General features: G+C 40.9%; 1 protein-coding gene across 1 annotated transcript in view; it reads right to left on the reverse strand.

The window, feature by feature from the left end:
- The window catches only part of Dnah3 (dynein axonemal heavy chain 3), a 197,007-nt gene that overhangs the window by 90,949 nt on the left and 86,118 nt on the right, over positions 1 to 19,940 (reverse strand). The window contains exons 26-34 of the mRNA XM_042689859.1: positions 18,874 to 18,984; positions 17,737 to 17,851; positions 14,532 to 14,730; positions 12,067 to 12,175; positions 11,214 to 11,327; positions 9,873 to 10,049; positions 7,341 to 7,432; positions 5,527 to 5,746; positions 4,123 to 4,257 (exon numbers count right to left, since the gene is read on the reverse strand). Coding sequence (XP_042545793.1) covers positions 4,123 to 4,257; positions 5,527 to 5,746; positions 7,341 to 7,432; positions 9,873 to 10,049; positions 11,214 to 11,327; positions 12,067 to 12,175; positions 14,532 to 14,730; positions 17,737 to 17,851; positions 18,874 to 18,984 — 1,272 coding nt within the window. The remainder of the gene's footprint in view (positions 1 to 4,122; positions 4,258 to 5,526; positions 5,747 to 7,340; positions 7,433 to 9,872; positions 10,050 to 11,213; positions 11,328 to 12,066; positions 12,176 to 14,531; positions 14,731 to 17,736; positions 17,852 to 18,873; positions 18,985 to 19,940) is intronic.

The raw sequence follows: 19,940 nt of genomic DNA on the forward strand, positions 1-19,940 counted from the left end.
ACTGAGTCCAAAGCCCCACAACCAACACCCCCCCAATAAAAAAAGCTCCCCACACTTCCTTAAAGTTAATGAAGAATGAGGAGTGGAAAGGAGTTTCTTACGGTCACTAGTGAGTCACTTTTGTAGCTACTACTTATCTATGTTTTGGATAAATGAATATATATGTGTCCTAGATTGCTTAAGGGATGCTAAAAGGGATGCTATGTGCTTAACATCAAATGATTATCCAAATATTTAATATATTCAGATCTCATTACCCACCTTTTATAGATGAGAAGATTGAATGAGCCCAAGAGAAGTTAAGCAACTCCTCCCCCAAGCTTTCAGTGATGGAGCTAGGATTTGATCAAAGGGCTGTCTAACTTCAATATTTCAAATCTGTTCATTATATCATTGGCAGGAAGGAAGGAAGGAAGGAAGGAAGGGAGGGAGGGAGGAAGGGAGAGAGGGGGGAGGGAACATCTGACGTGGATGGCTCATGCCTGTAATCCCAGCTACTCAGGAGGCTGGGACCTGAGTATTGCAGTTCAAAGCCAGCCTAAGCAGGAAAGTTTGCTTTAATAAACTACTAAAAAAGCACCAAAAGTGAAGGTGTAGCTCAAGTGGTAGAGTGCTAGCCTACAGCACAAAGCTCAGGGACAGTGCCCAAGACCTGAGTTCAAGCCCCAGGGCAGGCCCACACAAAAAACAGAACTTCACTAATATTTGTACATATGTATAGGGAATAGTATGATAATTCAATACACATGTACAATGTGAAATAATTAAGACTAGATAATTAATATTACTCTATCCTCAATCATTGGTCATTTCTATTACCTCCTAGAGCTAAAGATTAGAATGATGGTCACACGGGCTAAGAAGCATAGGGAGAGTGGGATAGAGATTGGATCGTTGTTACTGAAAGACAGATAGGAAAAATTACTTGTCTTGTCCTATACCTGAGTAGAACAACTATAGAATAACTCTGTGTAAATTGATCGTATATGCCATTTATTTTAAAGAAGAAAAGGAAATGGTGATCACTTTAGCAACCTGTATTCCTATTGGAAAGTTCCATTTTAGAGTATTAACTTCTATTCTGCTTTAATTGGAATCTCTGTAGATGAAAACATGCTTTCTGCACTATGGAGGTTCCTCAAAAGACAAAACATAGAGCTCCCTTATGACCCAGCAATCCCACTTTTGGGCATTTACCCAAATGATCACAAACAAGGTCATACCAAAGCTACCAGCACAACCATGTTTACTGCAGCATTATTTACCATAGCTAAGGTATGAAACCAACCCAGATGCCCCTCAGTGGATGAATGGATCAAGAAAATGTGAGATATATATCTATATAAGGCATATATAGATATATATAGATATATAGATATATATATAATGGAATTCTATGCCTCCGTCAGAAAGAATGACATTGCCTCATTTGTTAGGAAATGGAAAGACTTGGAAAAATTATATTGAGTGAAGTAAGCCAGGCCCAAAGAAACATAGGTCCCATGGTTTCCCTTGTTTGCAGTGACTAGTACATGTCTAGGACAAGCAGAGAAGGTCAAAGGCTATATACATACGACCACATGAGATAATGTTAAGCAAAATGTACCCCAAGACAGGGACACAAGAGGTTTTGGGGTTTTTTTCTTGCTTGCTAGTATTTTTAATGTATTTACAATGCACTATGTGATTCTTTTGTTTCTTTTGTAGGTTCTTCCCCCATTATATAACCCCTGTTTTCACTGGATTTGATGCCTGTGTTCTGCATCTTGTGTACACATTTTTGTAATTTGAGGAGGGAAAGGAATTTTGCAGAATGCTTAAATGGGGATGCAGGCTGACACATTGTGATGACAAGATGTATAGAACACTATATTGAAAATGAACATTACAGTGTGGGGGGGGGCAGGACGAGTTGGGGAGGCAGGGAGGGAAGTGATGGTAAGGGGAAAATAAAGGAGGAGGTAACAATGCTCGCTATGAAATGTACTCATTGCCCTACTCATGTAACTGTAACCTACCTCTGTACAACATTTTTTGGGGGGGATCCAATCGTGGGACCTGAACTCTGGGCCTGGGTGCTGTCCCTCAGCTCTTCAGCTCAAGGCTAGCACTCTACCACTTGAGCCACAGTGCTATTTCTGGCTTTTTTCTTTTTGCTTATGTGGTGCTGAGGAATCGAGCCCAGGGCCTCATGCATGCAAGGCAAGCACTCTACCACTGAGCCACCTTCCCAGCCCCTGTACAACATTTTTACAATAAAACATTACAATAATAAAAAGAAAACATGCTTTCTAAGTCAGGCACCATGCTGTAAGACACAATGACACCTGGGCGTGCGTGGCTTATGCATGTAATCTTAGCTTCTCAAGAGGCTGAGATATGTGGATCTTGGGTTAGTCAAACCTAAGATACTCATCTACAAGTAGCCACCAAAAAGCTAGATGTAGATCTGTGTGGCTCAAGTGGTAGAGCATTAACCTAGAGCACAAAAGCTCAGTGACAGCGCTAAGCCCTGAGTTCAGGCCCCCAGGACTGGTACCAAAAAAAAAAGATACAATGTCATTCTAACCTCTATTCTTAAGACTTAGCAGCTAAGTGAGAACTTATTTCTTGAATTTCCTGATTGTTCCTGTGGGTGACAAGTAGGCCACTGTAGTCAAAACACTTGTATTTGTATGAGATTTTATGTTTTTTTCTCTGTTTTCTTCCTTGACTATTGATCCCTCAGAGAAAGGGGAAGTTTGAAACTTTTTATTTTGAAGATCAAGTTCTCATTGCCCTTTGAGATGAGTCTTAACTGAAGATAATAGCAATGGAGTTGCAGGGGAGGGCAGGAATCTCATTCAGTAAGCATCTTTTAAGCACCTACTTTGGGCCAAAAATTGCTTTAGATGATCCAGATATGTGTGTGTGTGTGTCTGTGTGTGTCTGTTTGTATGTGTAATTAAATATATAAGAGGACAGATAGTTTCTGACACCTTAGTTTGAAAACATTACCTTATTTCTGAAAATCAGTGCTAAGCTTTATAAAAGTTCATCTAAATGTCTGCAACTTCCTTTGAAATATTATCATAAAGAAAGATAAATGAAAGGAGGTGGATGGATGGGTGAATTGATGGAAGAATGGGTAAGTGATAAAGCAAGTATTATAACATATTAATAATGCAGTCTAGGTCTAGGGCATGGAAGTTCTCTTTATAATTCTACCTGTTAAAGATATTCCATGACAAAGTATTGGAAACAAAAGCTCATTCTTAAAGGGTAGCTCACCTGAATATTCCAAGTGAAATATGTTTTGCTTTGTTTTTTAAAGCAGCTCATTTGGTTATATACTAGGGAAAAAATAATTATTTTTACCATAGGTCAATCTGAATTCAGAATTCAAAGACACAGTTCTACCTTAGCGTGTTTTTCCATTAATAATGTGACTTTGGGACATGGTAATGCTTATAAGGCAGATGGACTAAGTGGGTGGTGAGGATATAGCATCCATCACTATATGTAGCACTTTTCTATACCTCTGAAGAACTAAATTTCTCTGGGGAAGGTTTTGCTCTTTCCATTTTATAGATGAGGAAACTGAGGCTCAATGGGGTGAAATAATTTGTCCTAAATCTCACAGCAGGATCTGATCGGAGACTTGAGCCTATGTCTGTATTAAACCCATTTGTGTTCCCTCTCTGGACTTTATAAAGGATGAACCTGATGGTATTTAAGGCATCTTGTTATTGTGGCCTATAATTTTGCAGAGAAAGTGCATTTCTAGAATCGGGTCTATCTATAGAGACATTTGTGATCTTCCTGCCCATAATCTGCCTGTCATTTACTGAACCCTAACTTTCCCTGAGGAGACATCGCCTTCAGATCAGCTGACATGACTTGGACAGGGTTATCTCCACCTATGCTTGGTTACAGTCCAGTTCCAATCTAAGTGATCATATGACTTTACCAGAATCATCTAAAAATGTTGAACTTTAATTCCAAGTACAACAGTTGGCCAAGTGGTCTGTTAACTTTATTTCCATGTTGTCAGTCCTGCTCCTGTCTGCCCTAAATCCTTCTAGTTCCTACTTCCTGTAGACAGTAGAACAGGTACATCTCAAGTGGGTACAAGGAACTAACCTGGATAATTTTTCCAATAAACCAAGGTACTGGCTGAAGTCCCATCTTTTTGGAGTTGATATCCAGGGCTTCCAGAAAAACTTCATAGTCTGGCTTTGGAAGAACAACTCCAGGAAACAAATCTGAGATAATCCCCTGTTGGCAAAGGTTCAAGAGAAGGTGGGAAGGATGAAGTATCAGATATGTGATTCTCAACATTTTCCTAAAATGAGATCTATAGACAAAAGAAATGTTTGAAAACTCTCAAAGCTCATTTTCCCCTTGTACCAAAAACTCAAATGTCAACTGTTAATCATAATTTCCCTCTCCGAAAATTTAAAACAGTAAATATTTACTGTCTGTGGTACTGTTTTTGTGCTTGGGATGACTAAGATAATCATGATTTCTGTCTTGAAGAATCACATTTAATTACATTAAATAAACACAACTACCTAAACCCAACAGCAAATCCTTTTTTTAACTGTTTTTTTGGTACTGGGTATCAAAAACAGGGCATTGTACTTGCTAGGCAAGTGCTTTGCCACTGAGCTACATCCCAGCCCTCCAACAGCAAATCTTATCCTATTACAGAAATCATTTTTGTCAGGCATCCGTGGCTTACTCCTGTAATCCTAGCTACTCAGGAGATCTGAGTATTAAGATTCAAAGTAAAAAAAAAAAAGATTCAAAGTCAGCCAAGGCAGAAAAGTCTGCAAAACTCTCATCTCCAAGTAACCCGCAAAAAGCTAGAAATGGGGAGGTATGGTTCAAGTGGTAGAACGCCAGCTTTGAGTAGAGGAGAGTGAGGCCCAGAGTTCAAGATGCAGTATTCACACAAGAAAAGAAAACAAAAAAAATTAATTAAAACTAGGAACTAGACAAGGATATTTGCTATCAAGATTATTACTTAATGGGCTAGGAATGTGGCTTAGCAGTAAAGTGCTTGCCTAGCATGCACAAAGCCCTGGGTTCCATTCCTCAGTACCACATAGACAGAAAAAAGCAGAAGTGGCACTGTGGCTCAGGCCATGAAGCATTAGGGACAGTGCTCAGGCCCTGAGTCCAAGCCCCAGGATTGGCAAATATATATATATATATATATATATGTATATATATGTATATATATACATATATAATGTATAATATATACATATAATATATATGTATATATACACATATATATGTATATATGTGTATATATACATATATAATATATGTATAATATATACACACATATATTATACATATATTATATATAGGTATATATACACACATATACATACATATATATCTTAGCAACAGGGGATCAAGAAGATGGCATTTGGGCTGGTATGAGAGAGGGTATAAGAGGACTGCAGATGTGGAGTAAAGGTGCCAAAGAAATTGAGTCTGGGTCCTTCACCAATGTCCTAAATCCCTGCATACCTGAAACAGAGGGACATCTTGAGCTAAGAACTTGGCTAGGTTGACATCGAGCAAGGCACGGAGCAATAAAACACTTTCATCTTCCTTTGGATATTTGAGCTTTAGGTTGCCTGCAGCTGTGAGCACAGACTTGACGGCCCGCATGCCATAGTCGTAGTGATGCTGGGAGGAGAGTTGTTCTGAGCACAGACGATAGGTTGCAACAATCTTCTGGGCAAGACTGGGAAGACAAAGACATGTCTGCAGATTCTGATCTCTGCCTCTTCAGAAAGTAGGCTTGCCCAATGTTGGGTAGCCCCAACATTGAAGTCCTTAGCCAAATTGAGCGAAGGATAGATACATAACTGTCTTTCAAGATTAAAGCCTATCATACACCTATGTTTAACATGTAATGCACATGAAGTTACAAGTACATGTTAATGTACATGAAAGTTACTTTAATATATATGCATTAATGAATGTGGACACATTAATATAAGTATCTTAGCAAGGGACACTTCCAAGCCATCCCTTGAGTAGCAATGTTTCTAATCATAAACATCTATCTGGACCTCCAGTGAGTGAAAATAACCATTGCTCATGCTAACCCTTTGGGAATTAGGTATTAGAGTTTCCATAACCAATATGCTTACGCACAACCCCTTTTTGGAGATCCTTTTGATCAAACTGATTCACTTTAAAAAACAACAACAACAACAAGATTTTGTATTGCTTACTAGCTCCTAGAACAGAGCTGAGTATAAGACAGGTGGCTCAATAAAGAATTGCTAATTGAAGTCAGGCACGGGTGGCTCGTGTCTATAATCCTATCTACTCAGGAGGCTAGGATCTGAGATTCATGGTTCAAAGCCAGTCTGGGCAAGAACTCTTATCTCCAATAAACTACCATAAGAACCAAAAGTGGGGCTGTGGCTCAAGGGGTAGACCACTAGCTTTGAGCAAAAGAAGCTCAAAGACAGTGCCCAGGCCCTGAGTCGCAGGACCAGCACACACACACACACACACACACACACACACACACACACACAAGTTGCTAACTGAATAGATGAGTGAATTTAATGAAAAATTAATATAACCTACATTTCCACCATTAAAAAAACAATACAGGTGATGTCTTAGCCTAGGAAGGGTGAACATTCTATTTCTGTAGCCCCTCAGATTACAAACAAGGACAACCACATCAACCACATAGTTACCATGGAGATACCTGATATGACCAAAAAAATTAGTAGGTTACAGAAAAGACAATGTGAAAGACAAACATTAAAATTCAGAAAGGCTTAATGTAAGCCATCTCACAACAATTATTCACAAGTCTTGTATGTGTTATATGTATATACAAACATACGCTTAAAGATATGATGTATATATATGTGTGTATGTGATGTGCCTTAGAAAACCAATATTCAAATAGGAAATAACCCAGTTGATCAATAAAAAATTTTATTGAATTTTTAAGTTACTTAAATAATATTAAAATTATTTCTTCAACTGTGGAATCATTTCATATATACTATAGTTTTTCCTTAGATCACTTAATAAAGTGGACATAGATTACTAAAGTAAGGGGTGGAGATGATATGAGTAGCTACTTTAATAGTGAGAGAAGAGGCTATTTCTTGCCAGTGGGCCAATTCCTAGTCAGGAATGAGATCAGGACCAAAGCCAGCTATATGTTCTCAGATTAGCCAGTGAGAGGAAGCAAGTTTGTTATGTTTTCTCTCTTCTTCTAACTCACATTGAATTCATTACACAAAAAGCCACTCCTTATGAGCATTTCAGAACACACAAACTGGAAAACTAATGCAATGTACCTCCTCGAGTCCAGAAACCCCATAGAATACAAGGAGATTTCTCCAATAAGAGCATAATCTGGCACCATCATAGCCACCGTCCGGAATAAAGCCTGGAAAAGAAATAACTGATTAGAATCTGAATGCATACAGTGAATACTTTGAGGATGAACATCTACAGAGGCAAAGGGAAGTAATATGACCATTCAGGTCATTCCAATCAAAGAAAGGAGAGCGGAGACTATCTTCAATGGACAGTCAACCTCCCCACTGGCTTGTCCAGGTACATGATAGTATATCAGATCTTTTGATGGCTCTCTGGAAGGGCCTAAGTGCTGGTATTCCAATAACACCTCATTCTATGAAAAACAAGGATATTTCATAGCATTGAACAACTGTTGGAGCTTCCAAGTTCACAAGAAGTCATTTAGGAATGCATGAGAAGAATCCTAAAGTCAGGTAGATCACACTTTGAGTTCTTGTTCAGCAGCGGACTAGCTGTAGGCAAGTTACATAACCCCTCTAAATCTCAGTCCTTTCATTTCAAAGTAACAGATGAACATGGTCACAGAATTACCATTAGAACAAATGATATAATGGCAGTGAAGTATATCTTGAGTACTCAATAATCATAAGCTATTAAGCTATTGTATTGTTAGATTTTAGAGGTCAAATGGCTTGCCAGAGTTATACAGCCAGAATTCACTATTTAACACATCCTGTGTCTCATGAAAGTCACTTGTGCAGATCTAACATGGCTACTGGCTGAGACAAATGCAAAGGGGTGCTTACAATAATTGGGTTGTTAAAAAATGAGAAATGGCCAGGCCCCAGTGGCTTATGCCTTTAATCCTAGCTACCCAGGTGGCTGAGGTCTGAGAATTATGGTTCAAAGCCACCCCAAACAGGAAAGTCTGTGAGATTCTTATCTCCAATTAATCACCAAAAAGCCAGAAGTGGAGCTGTGGCTCAAATGGCAGAATGGCTGGGCGCCAGTGGCTTACACTTGTAATCCTAGCTACTCAAGGAGACTTGAAATCTGAGGATGTGATTCAAAGCCAGCCTGGGCAGGAATCTCCATGAGACTCTTATCTCCAATTCACAAACACACAAAAGCTGGAAAGAGCTGTGGCTTTAGTGAGCACTAGCCTTGGGCTGAAAAAGCTCAGGGACAGTGTTGAGGCCCTGAGTTCAAGCACAGGACCAGCCAAAATAAAAAAGGCAGAGTGCTAGCCTTGAGCAAACAAGTTCTGGGAAAGTGCTCAAGGCCCTGACTTCAAGTCCTGAGACCTACTTGAAACAGAGAGAGAGAGAGATTAGGGGGGCAGGGGGAAAGGGGTCTAAATTCTACTTTGGTACTTGCTGGCCTATGCTGACCTATAGGAAAGGAATACTTCGTGGATTTCCTTAACTCTCCTATTTTTAGATAAAAGTCTATGTGAATGAGATTCCAATGCACTAATCATAGTGCATGTCTAGCAGGCAGAGAATCATATGCTAGTCGGTAGATAGAGGGGTGGCTGTGTCTCCTATTGCTTCCACCCAAAGGATGGAGCAATATAGTAGCATTGAATCTATAAAGGACATGTGTGGAAGTCTCTCTTTCCAGCTAGGTGGCAGATGCTCTCCTATAAAATACCTGGCCACTCTTGTATTTTTGCCTTCGATGAAAGTAGCATGCTAAGACTATCTAGACCCATCTGCCTCTGAAGGTCTGGAAATGACTTCATTTTAATTAGCTTCATAGGCTCAGTCCTATGCATTGGAATTTGATGTTATTTTGTATATAGATTTACTTTATATGTCTAGAGTACTTTTTCTTTTATTAAACCAGGATCTTAAAAAAATCAGATTTCATGAAACAAACCCAACTTCTAGCTGCTTCTGGAAAGAAAATGAGGCCCAACATCTTGTTTACCAGTAGTAGGTTGGACCTAAAAGGTGGCTGTTGCTTCTTGATGGCCCATTCACCTGAGTCCCTACTGTGCCTAAGTTGCTTCTTTGATTTATATCATCAGTCAGCTCCCTGTCAGCAGTGGAAATGGTGACTTTTTATTGCTGTGATTGTGCTGGAACTGGGGCTTGAACTCAGGGCCTGTATGCAATCCTTTAATTTTTTGCTCACGACTGGTACTCTACCACTTGATCCATAACACCATTTTCTGTTTTCTGCTGGTTAGTCAGAGATAAGAGTCTCATGGACTTTCCTGATAGGGCTGGCTTAGATCTTAGCCTCCTGAGTATCTAGGATAATAGGCATGAACCACCAGCACTAGTGAAATGATGGTTTTAATTCTAGTGTTCATTGTTTCCTGTTTGCCATTGTATGTATTCATCCTTCTCCAGGAGACCCTGTTGGGTAGCTGTGTTCTGGGACCAAGATTTTACTACCATTAACATTCTACGATCCCTTCTTACAACTAAAAAAAATATAAAACAAAAAAATGTCTCCTGTTACTGTTGCAATTCTCTATGAGATCTCCTGATGCACACTTCCAGAAAGTTCTATATTATAAAGTATCCATGCTATATAAAATTCAAGCTCATGCTTACCTTGAGGTTATCTGGCAGCTCAGCCCTGCCAGCATATCCAGGGTTCATGGTGATGAAGACAGCACAAGTTGGGTTCAGAGAGAGCTCAGTGCCTTCAAAGATGAAGGTCTTCAGCTTCCGGATAATGGCTTGTTGAATGCTAAGGATCTGCTGGGCTACCACAGACAGCACTTCTACCTGTAGTGAGAGGGCCTGGCTGATGGAAGTTCTACATGGGTCCCCCTAACTTAGCAAAAAAAGAACCCATCACCTGCCTGGGGCCAATGACTCACACCTGCCATCTTAGCCTCAAGAGGCTGAGATCTAAGGATTGTGGTTCAAAACCAGTCTGAGTAGACCTGTGAGATTTTTGTCTCCATTTAACACCAAAAAGCTGGAATTGGAAGCATGGCTCAAGTGGTAGTTCACCAGCCTTGAACAAAACAGCTAAATGACAGTACTCAGGTCTGGAGTTCACATCTCACAAAAAATAAATAAAAATAAAACAAAAATCCCATCACCTGAAAACCAGTCACATACTCAAAATGGAAGCATGGTTTGGGGGTTTGGCAAAGAAAAGGAAAACTGGTCTGTAAGTGTGTGTGTGTGTGTGTTATACAGTAGTTTTTGTTTCAGCACCACGGTTGGCACTGAAGAAGTATTCAGTGTTTACTGTTTCAAATGATATGTTTACATGATCACCCACACTTTTGTGATGTGTCCTTTGATAATTACTGTGGTATCATAGACTGCTGTCATATTCTATTTGTTTCATTTAATTTGTGTTTGTGAATGCTAATACTGAGGTTTGTACTTAGAACCTCCTGTTCTTGGGTTTTGGTTGGTTTTTTTCTCTCAAGGATGATGCTCTACCGCTTGAGCCACACTTTGATTTCTGGCTTTTTGCTGGTTAATTAGGGATAGGAATCTCTTAGACTTTTCTTCCTGAAATGGCTTCAAATTACAGTCCTCATGTCTCAGCCTTCTTGAGTAGCTAAGATTATAGGTGTGAGCCACTGGCACCTGGTTTAATTTTTATTTCTTATTACTACACTGTAATCACTTACAGGGCAAGAATATGTCTATGCTTCTTGGTATCATAAACACATACAGCTTCTCATATAAGTAGCTTCTCAAGAAATTTTTGCATGTGTCAGTGAGTGAATGGATAAGGAGGTGAAGAGATCTGTATAACATATGCATTCTGTCTCCTCGTCACTGTTTAGATTGAGTTCATTAAGTACCTACACTGTTCAAGATTCATAGAGGAAACATAAACCCTTGTTACTAAAAAGCTGAGAACCCAGCCAAAGATCCCTGAACAATCACCTCTTCCATATTGTAGCTGAGCAGCATAGTTACCTCAATCCTGTTGAATTCGTCAAAACATGCCCATGCTCCAGCCTGGGCCAGTCCCTTGAAGAACTTCCCCATGGCCTTGTAATCCAAACCATCAGAACAGTTGAACACCACACACTAAAAGCAAAAAAAAAAAAAAAAAAAAGGAGCATGAGGGTCCCATTCAGGATGAAGTCCATTACACCTGTATCAGTGGCACCATAAAACAAAGTATTAGTCCAATAAGCTCTCTTCCCATAGCTTAGGACCCACCTTCCCCTCTCCACAGCTTAGCATGCTCCCTTCCTAGGCAACACCAGGCCCATATAGTAAAGGCAGAAAATAATCAGCCTCCAACCCCCTCTACCTTGGGATGGCACTTCTCTGGGGCAGCTACCAGCATATAAGGCAACAAGAGCCCCTTAGAGTGACTTTCAGGTCTGGGCAGCTGCAGGCCCCTTATCTACTACTTGGACAGCAGCCATAAAGCCTAGTCCACCATGATGAAGCCCCTGGCCCTCAAGTCCACACCAGGGTCTCTGCCTCCTAGCCCCTGCTAGACCTCCTAGGTTATGTAGGTCACCTCAGACAATAGACGTTGCTTCTTCTCACTTCTCCCTTGTGAGAAGGGGTCTTGCCGGCCCCCTTTTCCGGCAATAAACATTTCTTTGTTCTCTGTACCTGGTTATCTGCGTGGTTTTCTGGCAAAGTCTAATATGCTCTAATACGAGGGGTAGGGTGCATCTCTTGTTCTACTGAACGAGATGGAGCCCACTCTGCCCATTATATTAAATTATCCTGAACTTCATGCTCATGTTCTTGGACAGAGGTTCAGAGAGGACAGAAGGAGAAGCAGAGATGGCTAACATTTGTCTACCTGCTTGGCCAATGCTTTGGCCAAATCTTTGGTGGTTTCTGTCTTGCCTGTTCCAGCAGGGCCCTCTGGAGCTCCTCCAAGGTTCAACTTCAAAGCTCCCATCAGTGTCCTAGGGAGAAGAAAACAGGAACTTGGTATCCAAGGAGAGAAGCCAGCTTTTTTTTCCGGAGGAGGGGGAAGAGGCTGGAGAGTGGGGGAAGAGGGGTTTGCTGGTCCTGGGGCTTAAACTCAGGGTCTGGGTGCTGTCCCTGAGTTTATTTTCCTCAAGGCTAGAGCTCTACCACTTGGGCCACTTCCAGCCCCCCACCCCTTTTTTTTGGTGTTTTATGGTGGTTAATTGTAGATAAGAATCTCACTGACTTTCATGCCCAGATGAGAAACCAGCTTCTTATTCTATTGAATCATATAAAACAGTTGAAAAATTGCTCCTAATTATACAACCAATACATCATCATCATTTAAAAAATCTGTTTTATTCAGCATTGTAATCTCAGAGTTTAGCACAGTGCTTGGCACATCATGGCTCCTATAAGCTTGTCTAATTGAATGATTGAATAGATAAAGGAATAGATAGGTAGAAACATAAGTGAATCAAACAGAAGTGAGAAACATATTCCATAGTCCAAAGATTGCTGGGGCTAGTGAAATGGTGAAATAAATTTATTTCTTCTAAAGTGCTCTTGAGTTCAGGAAACATACTTTAATTAGTTCCATATCCTCAGTCAAAATATACAGTGGCTGAAATGAATGATGTAGCAAAACTAGTCCCATAACCCTTGGTAAAGGTACATTGTTGTGGCACTAGGGATTGAACTCAGGGCCTTGTGCATATGAGATAAACTACCACTTTAGCCATGTCTCTGTCCTGATATAACCATAACTTCAGTTAACACACCATCTTATAACTTTCTTTTGTTTATTTTCTTGAGGCAGGTTCTCACATAGCACCTGCTTGCCTCCAGTGCTCTATGTAGGCTCATGATCCTCCTACCTTAGACTCCTAAGTGTTGGGATTACAGTTGTGCACAGTTGGCTCTTATAATCTTCTGAACATGTTTCCCCCAACATTAATTCAATTTAGGGTTTGTTAGGTCATGCATGTTGCACAGAAAAATTTAAGAAATGGTTGTTTAGGAGAACTATAGCTATTAATATTGCGTCTTATTTAGAGTATTTGCTAAACTGGTAGATTAAAATTGCTCTTACCACAGAGAGGAAAATAAGTGTGTAAAATAACAGATATGTTATTTTTCCACTCTAGTGATCATATTACTATATATGTAGTTTATAATACTTTGTTAAATATCTTAACATAATAAAATTTTTTTAAAAGACACTGTTGTGGAATAATTAGTAGAAAAAATGATGAGAAAAAAGTCACAGAATAGAAAACAAGTGACTAAGGATCTTAAAAGAAGAAAATATAGCTGGGCGGTGGTGGCTGACATCTGTAATCCTAGCTACTCAGGAGGCTGAGATCTGAGGATCATGGTTCAAAGCCAGCCTGGGCAGGAAAGGCGGTGAGACTCTTCTCTCCAATAAACCACCAGAAAACTGGAAGTGGCGCTATGGCTCAAGTGGTAGAGCGCTTGCCTTGAGCTGAAGAGCTGAGGGACAGTGCCCAGGCCCAGAGTTCAAGCCCCATGATGGACAAAAAAAGAAAAAGAAAATATTCAAGTACATAATTATTATTTTGTATTAGTACTGGGGCTGGACTCAGAGCCTGGGCACTACTTGCTCAAGACTAGTTCTTTACCACTTCAGCCATGGCTCCACTTCAGGCTTTTTGCTGGTTAATTGGATATAAGAGCTGCACTTTTCTGCCCAGGCTGGCTTTGAACCCTGATCCTCAGATTTCAGCCTCCTGAGTAGCTAGGATTAAAGGCATAAGCCAGCAGTGCACAATTCAAATATTATTTTTATACAAAAATGCCCTGTGAGGAAAAATACAAAAGTGAAAGAAAATCTGAACATTGCTAATTAACAGATTCACAAAATCCAGGTTTCTAATGTTAGGAATGCAAAGGAAAGGGCAAAGTATTCTGCTGAGCATAGAATGACAACTGTCTCTTCGCCAGACTAGCTGGGAAGCTTGGAGAGTCATGTTCAGGGCTCCTGACCCTTCTGGGTCAACCGTTTGGCCACAGTTATTTGCAGGCATCATCTTGGTTTCTGCCATTGTAAAACTTGCTACTTGAGAGCATCATGGCATTTTCAAAATCATTCTGCAATGTTCTTCTATTTGCTCCCAACTTATCAATGTATTCTATATTTCCATTTCTCATCTGAATGTCCAGTTTCCATGCCCACTATGGGACCATGGGGACAAAAGGTAAAATTCTGAACTCAGAAAATCTAAAATGTAGATGATAATGAACCCAAGGACATTCCTATCCTTCCTCCCAGACCCTTTTTCACTCCTGAGTTCTTTGTTCACCCCTCAAGCTAAATGCCCCAGGCCTTACCTGTAGCAACGATCAGTCAGAGGTGTGATCACCAGCCGGGGTGAGTTTCCCAGGTATTCATAGCCATACAAAGCTTCAGTGGTTATCATCTGCACATATACATCCTTTGATTGCCAGTAGTAGCGCAGCTGTGAGATCCACTGGAAATCATTCAGATTACAGACCTTATCCTCAGCTAACTTGGCCACCACATCACGAGCTATTGGAATACCATGAAGAAACACAACACACACAGCCATCAGAATCCCCCATCTCCATATGGTCTTTAGAAGATGATGATATCGAGGCCACCTCTCTGTCTAGACTATTTCAAGTTTCTACCATGTTCCCAGTCCTGCTCAACCTACAGGCAATACTGTATTTTAGAAGTCTGTCTTTACTTTCTCCCATGGAGCTGAACATAGAATCTGCTGTGTATTATTCTTTCTGATAGCGAAGAAAAGGTACTAAATATGTATACTCTGAAATCAGTCTGCCTGGGTTCAAATTCTGGTTCCACCATAAACTAGCTATGTTAATTACTCTGCTGCACAATCTGTAAAATTAGGCTAACATAATATCCACCTAATACTGGTTTTATGAGGACTAAATGAATATACACAAACATATAAAATATTATACAAGGCCAAGCACCAGTGGCTCATGCCCATAATCAGGGGGCTGAGATCTGAGAATTGTGGTTCAAAGTAGCCTGAAAAGGTCCAAAGAGCCAAAAGTGGAGCTGTGGTCCAAGTGGTAGAGTGCTCCCCTTGAGCAGAAAAGCTCAGGGACAGCACCCAAGCCCCAGTACCAGCACCCAAAAAATATTATTATTTTTTTTATTATTATATAAATGCTGTTATTCCCAAATTGGATGAGGGATGGACTCAGAGACTTTGAACTATGTAGTGACCACAAGTGCCCTCACATCCCCAGTATGCCTTTTTACCTCTAGGATAACCTAGAATGAAACTGCTAAGGTAGTAAGCACAAGGTGGTATGTCAAAAATCCACAGTAAAAAGTATTCCTCCCTGCCAGGGCCTGAGGAATCAGCTAGGAGACAGATACATTTCATGTTTTTTCCTTTTTTCTCATTGGCTGTGGAACTAATTTTTAACAGTGACAGAAGCCCTGAAGCTGAAGAGTGGATATAGGTTTCTGAAAATCATTCTATTTCAGGTGACTCACAAGATGAGGATTGTTGATCTGTCTAAACTAGTACAGTAGGCTCAAGTTTAGGATCTCAGAAACATGACTTTGCAAAAAGACACCTTTGCAATTTTACTGCCTCTCTGAGAAATAAGTTTTTTATAACAGAAAAACCCAGAATCTTAGAACATTATACTAGAAGTTTTCCTTCCTTTGTAAAAAATATACCAGTCCCTTGGGGGTTCTGTGAGTGTGTGTGTGTGTGTGTGTGTGTGTGTGTGTGTGTGTGTGCGTGTGTGTACACTGATCCTAGGGCTTGAAGTCAGGGCCTAGAAGGTGTTCTTTATTTTTTCTGCTTAAGCTTTGCACTCTACTACTTGAGCCACATTTTTACTTCTGGCTTTTTGGTAGTTAATTGGATATAAGCCTTTTTTTTTTTTTTTTGGTTGGTCAAGGTGCTTGAACTCTGGGTCTGAGCACTGTCCCACAGCTCTTCAGCTCAAGGCAAGCACTCTACCATTTGAGCCACAGCGCCACTTCCGGTTTTCTGGTGGTTAATTGGATATAAGAGTTTCACAACCTTTCCTGCCAGGGCTGGCTATCCCCAGATCTCAGCCCTCCTGAGTAGCTAGGATTACAAGTATGAGCCATGAGCATCTAGCTCAGATTCTTTTCTTTTCTTCTTTTTTTCAGGTTCAAGACCAAGACTCAAACTCTAGTATCTGCATGTTTGGCTCATTGGCTAGTACTCTACCAACTTAGCCATGCCTCCAGCCATACTTGTCAGATTGTTAAGAGAACTCTTTGGGTGGTGACAGGAGTAAGGACTGCATGAGAGTTCAAAGAGGAAAGTGACTCTAAGGATCAGCTCAGAGAAGTTGCCTTTGTTATGCATTGTATGCTTGCGTTTGTGTTTGTGTTTGTGAACCCAGCTACTCTGGGGTCCCCGGGCTATAACTTTGTCCACATCTCTAATCCCTACCAGCGAGGTGTGTGGGTGTGTGAAGTATACATTTCCTTCTCCTCTACCTCTGATTTTATGTTCATCTATGTGGCTGAAATCAGATTGCAGTAAGCATCAGCCCTGAGAGAAAAAGATGCTGTGGCATGCCAGTAGGAAGCTGCTTGTATGAGTGAGAGACTGTTTCTAGGCAACCAGCCTGGTCCAACCTTGTTTCCTTGGTGATGATGTTGTGATTATGTGGAGGTGGTTTGTTTATATAAAGACCCCAATTCTTTTCCATCACCATCTTTTTGGTTTAGGGCATAGCTAGAAGGCATAATCTCTCACCAAGCAACTCCTTCCTGCATCACTGCCCATACTAGCTCATTGGGTTTGAAATAAGACAGAGTCAAAAAAAAAAAAAAGAAATAAGACAGAGGAGTCTCTTGTCACTTACTCTGTGGCTCCCAGCAAGTTACTTCCCTCTCTGGTGTCCCTTTTTTTTTTCTATGCCAGTCTTGGGGCTTGAACTCAGGGCCTGGGTAGTGTCCCTGAGCATTTTTTGTTCAAGGCTAGCAATCTAGTTCTTGAGTCCTATCTCTACTTCTGGTTGTTTTGGGTACTTTATTGGATATAAGAGTCTCGCAGAATTTCTCGCCTGGTCTGGCTTCAAATCATGATCCTCAAATCTCAGCCTCCTGAGTAGCTAGGATTACAGGTGTGAGCCACCAGAGCCCACTGAGTACTATGTTCTTAATCTAGGAACTAGATGTGAAATGAGATAATGCTCAGTACAAATGACTTAGTACAAATCTTGGGCCCCAGTGAGTATTCAAATGCAAGGAAAACATTCACTAAGTTGGGGACTCTCAGAAAAGGGTTTGGACATCAGGACCTCAGCAAGATCCCTGCTTGGAGGGTTCCCATGTAGAAGAGGGAACTGTAAGGTGGAGATACATAGGGTTTAGGGCAAGACTTGGTCCTTAGTCCTTTGTCTTATTGTCATTCATTTGAAGAAGCTTGACCCTGATGGATTAGGAAGCCCCAAGTCATTGCATTCAAGAGAACTGAGAGGCCAGCCTGGCTGCCATTCCTAGGCAGTCAGTAATACCAGGGGAAGTCTCTGTGCTTACCATGGACATCAATGACTGTGAGGGCCCCAAGAGTGAGTCGAGCTCCGCTGCTCAGCTTTCCCCGCACCAGCTCAACAATCTCTGCAATCTGATTATTGCTCTTTTTCAGAAAATCCTGGTCAAGGTACAGGTGAGGACAATCAATTAAGTTGGATTTTCTTCTAGCAATCACTAATTCAGGGATTGACAGTCACAATGACCACCCAATGTCCCAAGTCAGACTCTTGGATGTCATCCTGTAAAACATCCTATCCCATGCTTCTAGGGAGGTGAATAGGTCAGGATTTGAACCCAGTCATCTCTCTCTCTCTCTCTTTTTTTGTCAGTCATGGGGCTTGAACTCTAGGCCTTGGCACTGACCTGGAGCTTTTCAGCTCAAGGCAAGCACTCTACCAGTTGAGCCACAGCACCACTTCTAGTTTTCTGGTGGTTAACTGGGGATAAAAGTCTCATGGACTTTCCTGCCCAGGCTGGCTTTTAACTACGATCCTCAGATCTCAGCCTCCTGAGTAGCTAGGATTACAGGCATGAGCCACAGGTGCCCGGTGATCTTGATCTTTGAAGTGTTGACAATGACCAATTGAGTCTGAGACTAGACTTGTTTGGCCCTGAGGTGGTAAGAAGAGGGCAGTAGTGAAGGAAAAGAGGAAAACAGTAGTCTTCTGGCCTAATAAAATGATAGGGAGTCTCCATTATCGGAAATTCTGCCAGTTTGATCCCTTGAAGAAAAAGCTGATAAAACTTAGAACCCTGAGTAAGAGAAGGAGTGATATTGTCCAAAAAGAAAAGTATTCATTACCTGACTTGTGTAACTGTAATCCCTATGTATATCACCTTTATAATAACCATTAAAAGAAAGTTTTTAAAAAGTAGAACCCCGCAGTTCAGAATTTCTATCTAGGAAAAACTGAGCAGTCTTGAACCACAGGCTTCCAGAATGTCTGTAATTCCAAATTCTCCATCTCTCTGTCCCTTTGTGAACTCCCACTTCTGTGAGGCCATGGTTCAAATTATTATTATTATTATTATTATTTTAGTTTAGAAAACAAAATAGTCTTATTTGAATTACACATTATTCAGCTCCTAACCGATGTCCAGACCTCCCTCTTCTGCAAGCATCATGGCAGGCTTACTTACTGGTAGGGTATGTCCTTCCAGGGCTTCTGATACCTCCTTGGTCCAAAAGATTGAGGAGACACAGATCACCACCTGGCCAGGCCATTCTAAGACCCAGGAGTTTCGAGGGACCTAGGAAGAGAGGCTTGTTGTAGGATCAGACTTCATAGGCGATTTAAGATGACTTTCTAAGTACACACCTCACTGCAGCACACTGACAATGAAAACAAAATTTCCCCCCCATCCTCAAATTTAAGATTTGACATCTCTGGGATTGCTGATTTATGTCTTCCTCCCTAAAGTTTATGGAAAAGAAAAAAAATATCAATCTCATCTGCTCTCTGGCTTGCCTTTTTCACTCAAGGCTGGTGCTCTACCATTTGAGCCATACCTCCACTTCCAGGGTTTTTTTTTTTTTTTTGGGTCCAGTCGTGGGGCCTGAACTCTGGGTCTGGGCGCTGTCCCTCAGCTCTTCAGCTCAAGGCTAGCGCTCTACCACTTGAGCCACAGCGCCACTTCCGGCTTTTTTTTTTTTTTTTTGCTTATGTGGTGCTGAGGAATCGAACCCAGGGCTTCATGCATGCAAGGCAAGCGCTCTACCACTGAGCCACCTTCCCAGCCCTCCAGGGTTTTTTTTGATTATCAACTGGAGATAAGAGTTTCTCAGAATTGTCTGCCCAAGATGTCTTTAAATCCCAACCCTCAGATCTCAGCCTTCTGAATAGCTAGAATTAAGATGCAAGCATCAGTGCCCGGCTTCCCTTCAATTTTTTATTTAGAAGGTATTATCAGAAAAATGATTGACCTGTCATTTTCACTGTGAGGGATAGCGAGGTTGATCCTGAATACTTTAAGATGAAAGTACAATTAAGTACATTTAAGTTTGATGAAAGGGAGTGAAGAATGGGAAGAGGGGTGTAGAAGTAAGAAGAGGCAATTGAAAGCAGAGGTAAGAAGCCAGATGTTGGTGGCTCAAGTCTGTAATCCTAGATGCTCAAGGGGCTGAGATCTGAAGATCACAGCTTAACACCACCTTAGGCAGACAAAAACTTTGAGACTTTATCTCTAACAACCAAAAAGCCAGAAGT

Source organism: Dipodomys spectabilis, unplaced genomic scaffold (assembly GCF_019054845.1).
Source record: "Dipodomys spectabilis isolate Male_0828 unplaced genomic scaffold, ASM1905484v1 ptg000127l, whole genome shotgun sequence".
Taxonomy (NCBI): Eukaryota; Metazoa; Chordata; class Mammalia; order Rodentia; family Heteromyidae; genus Dipodomys; species Dipodomys spectabilis.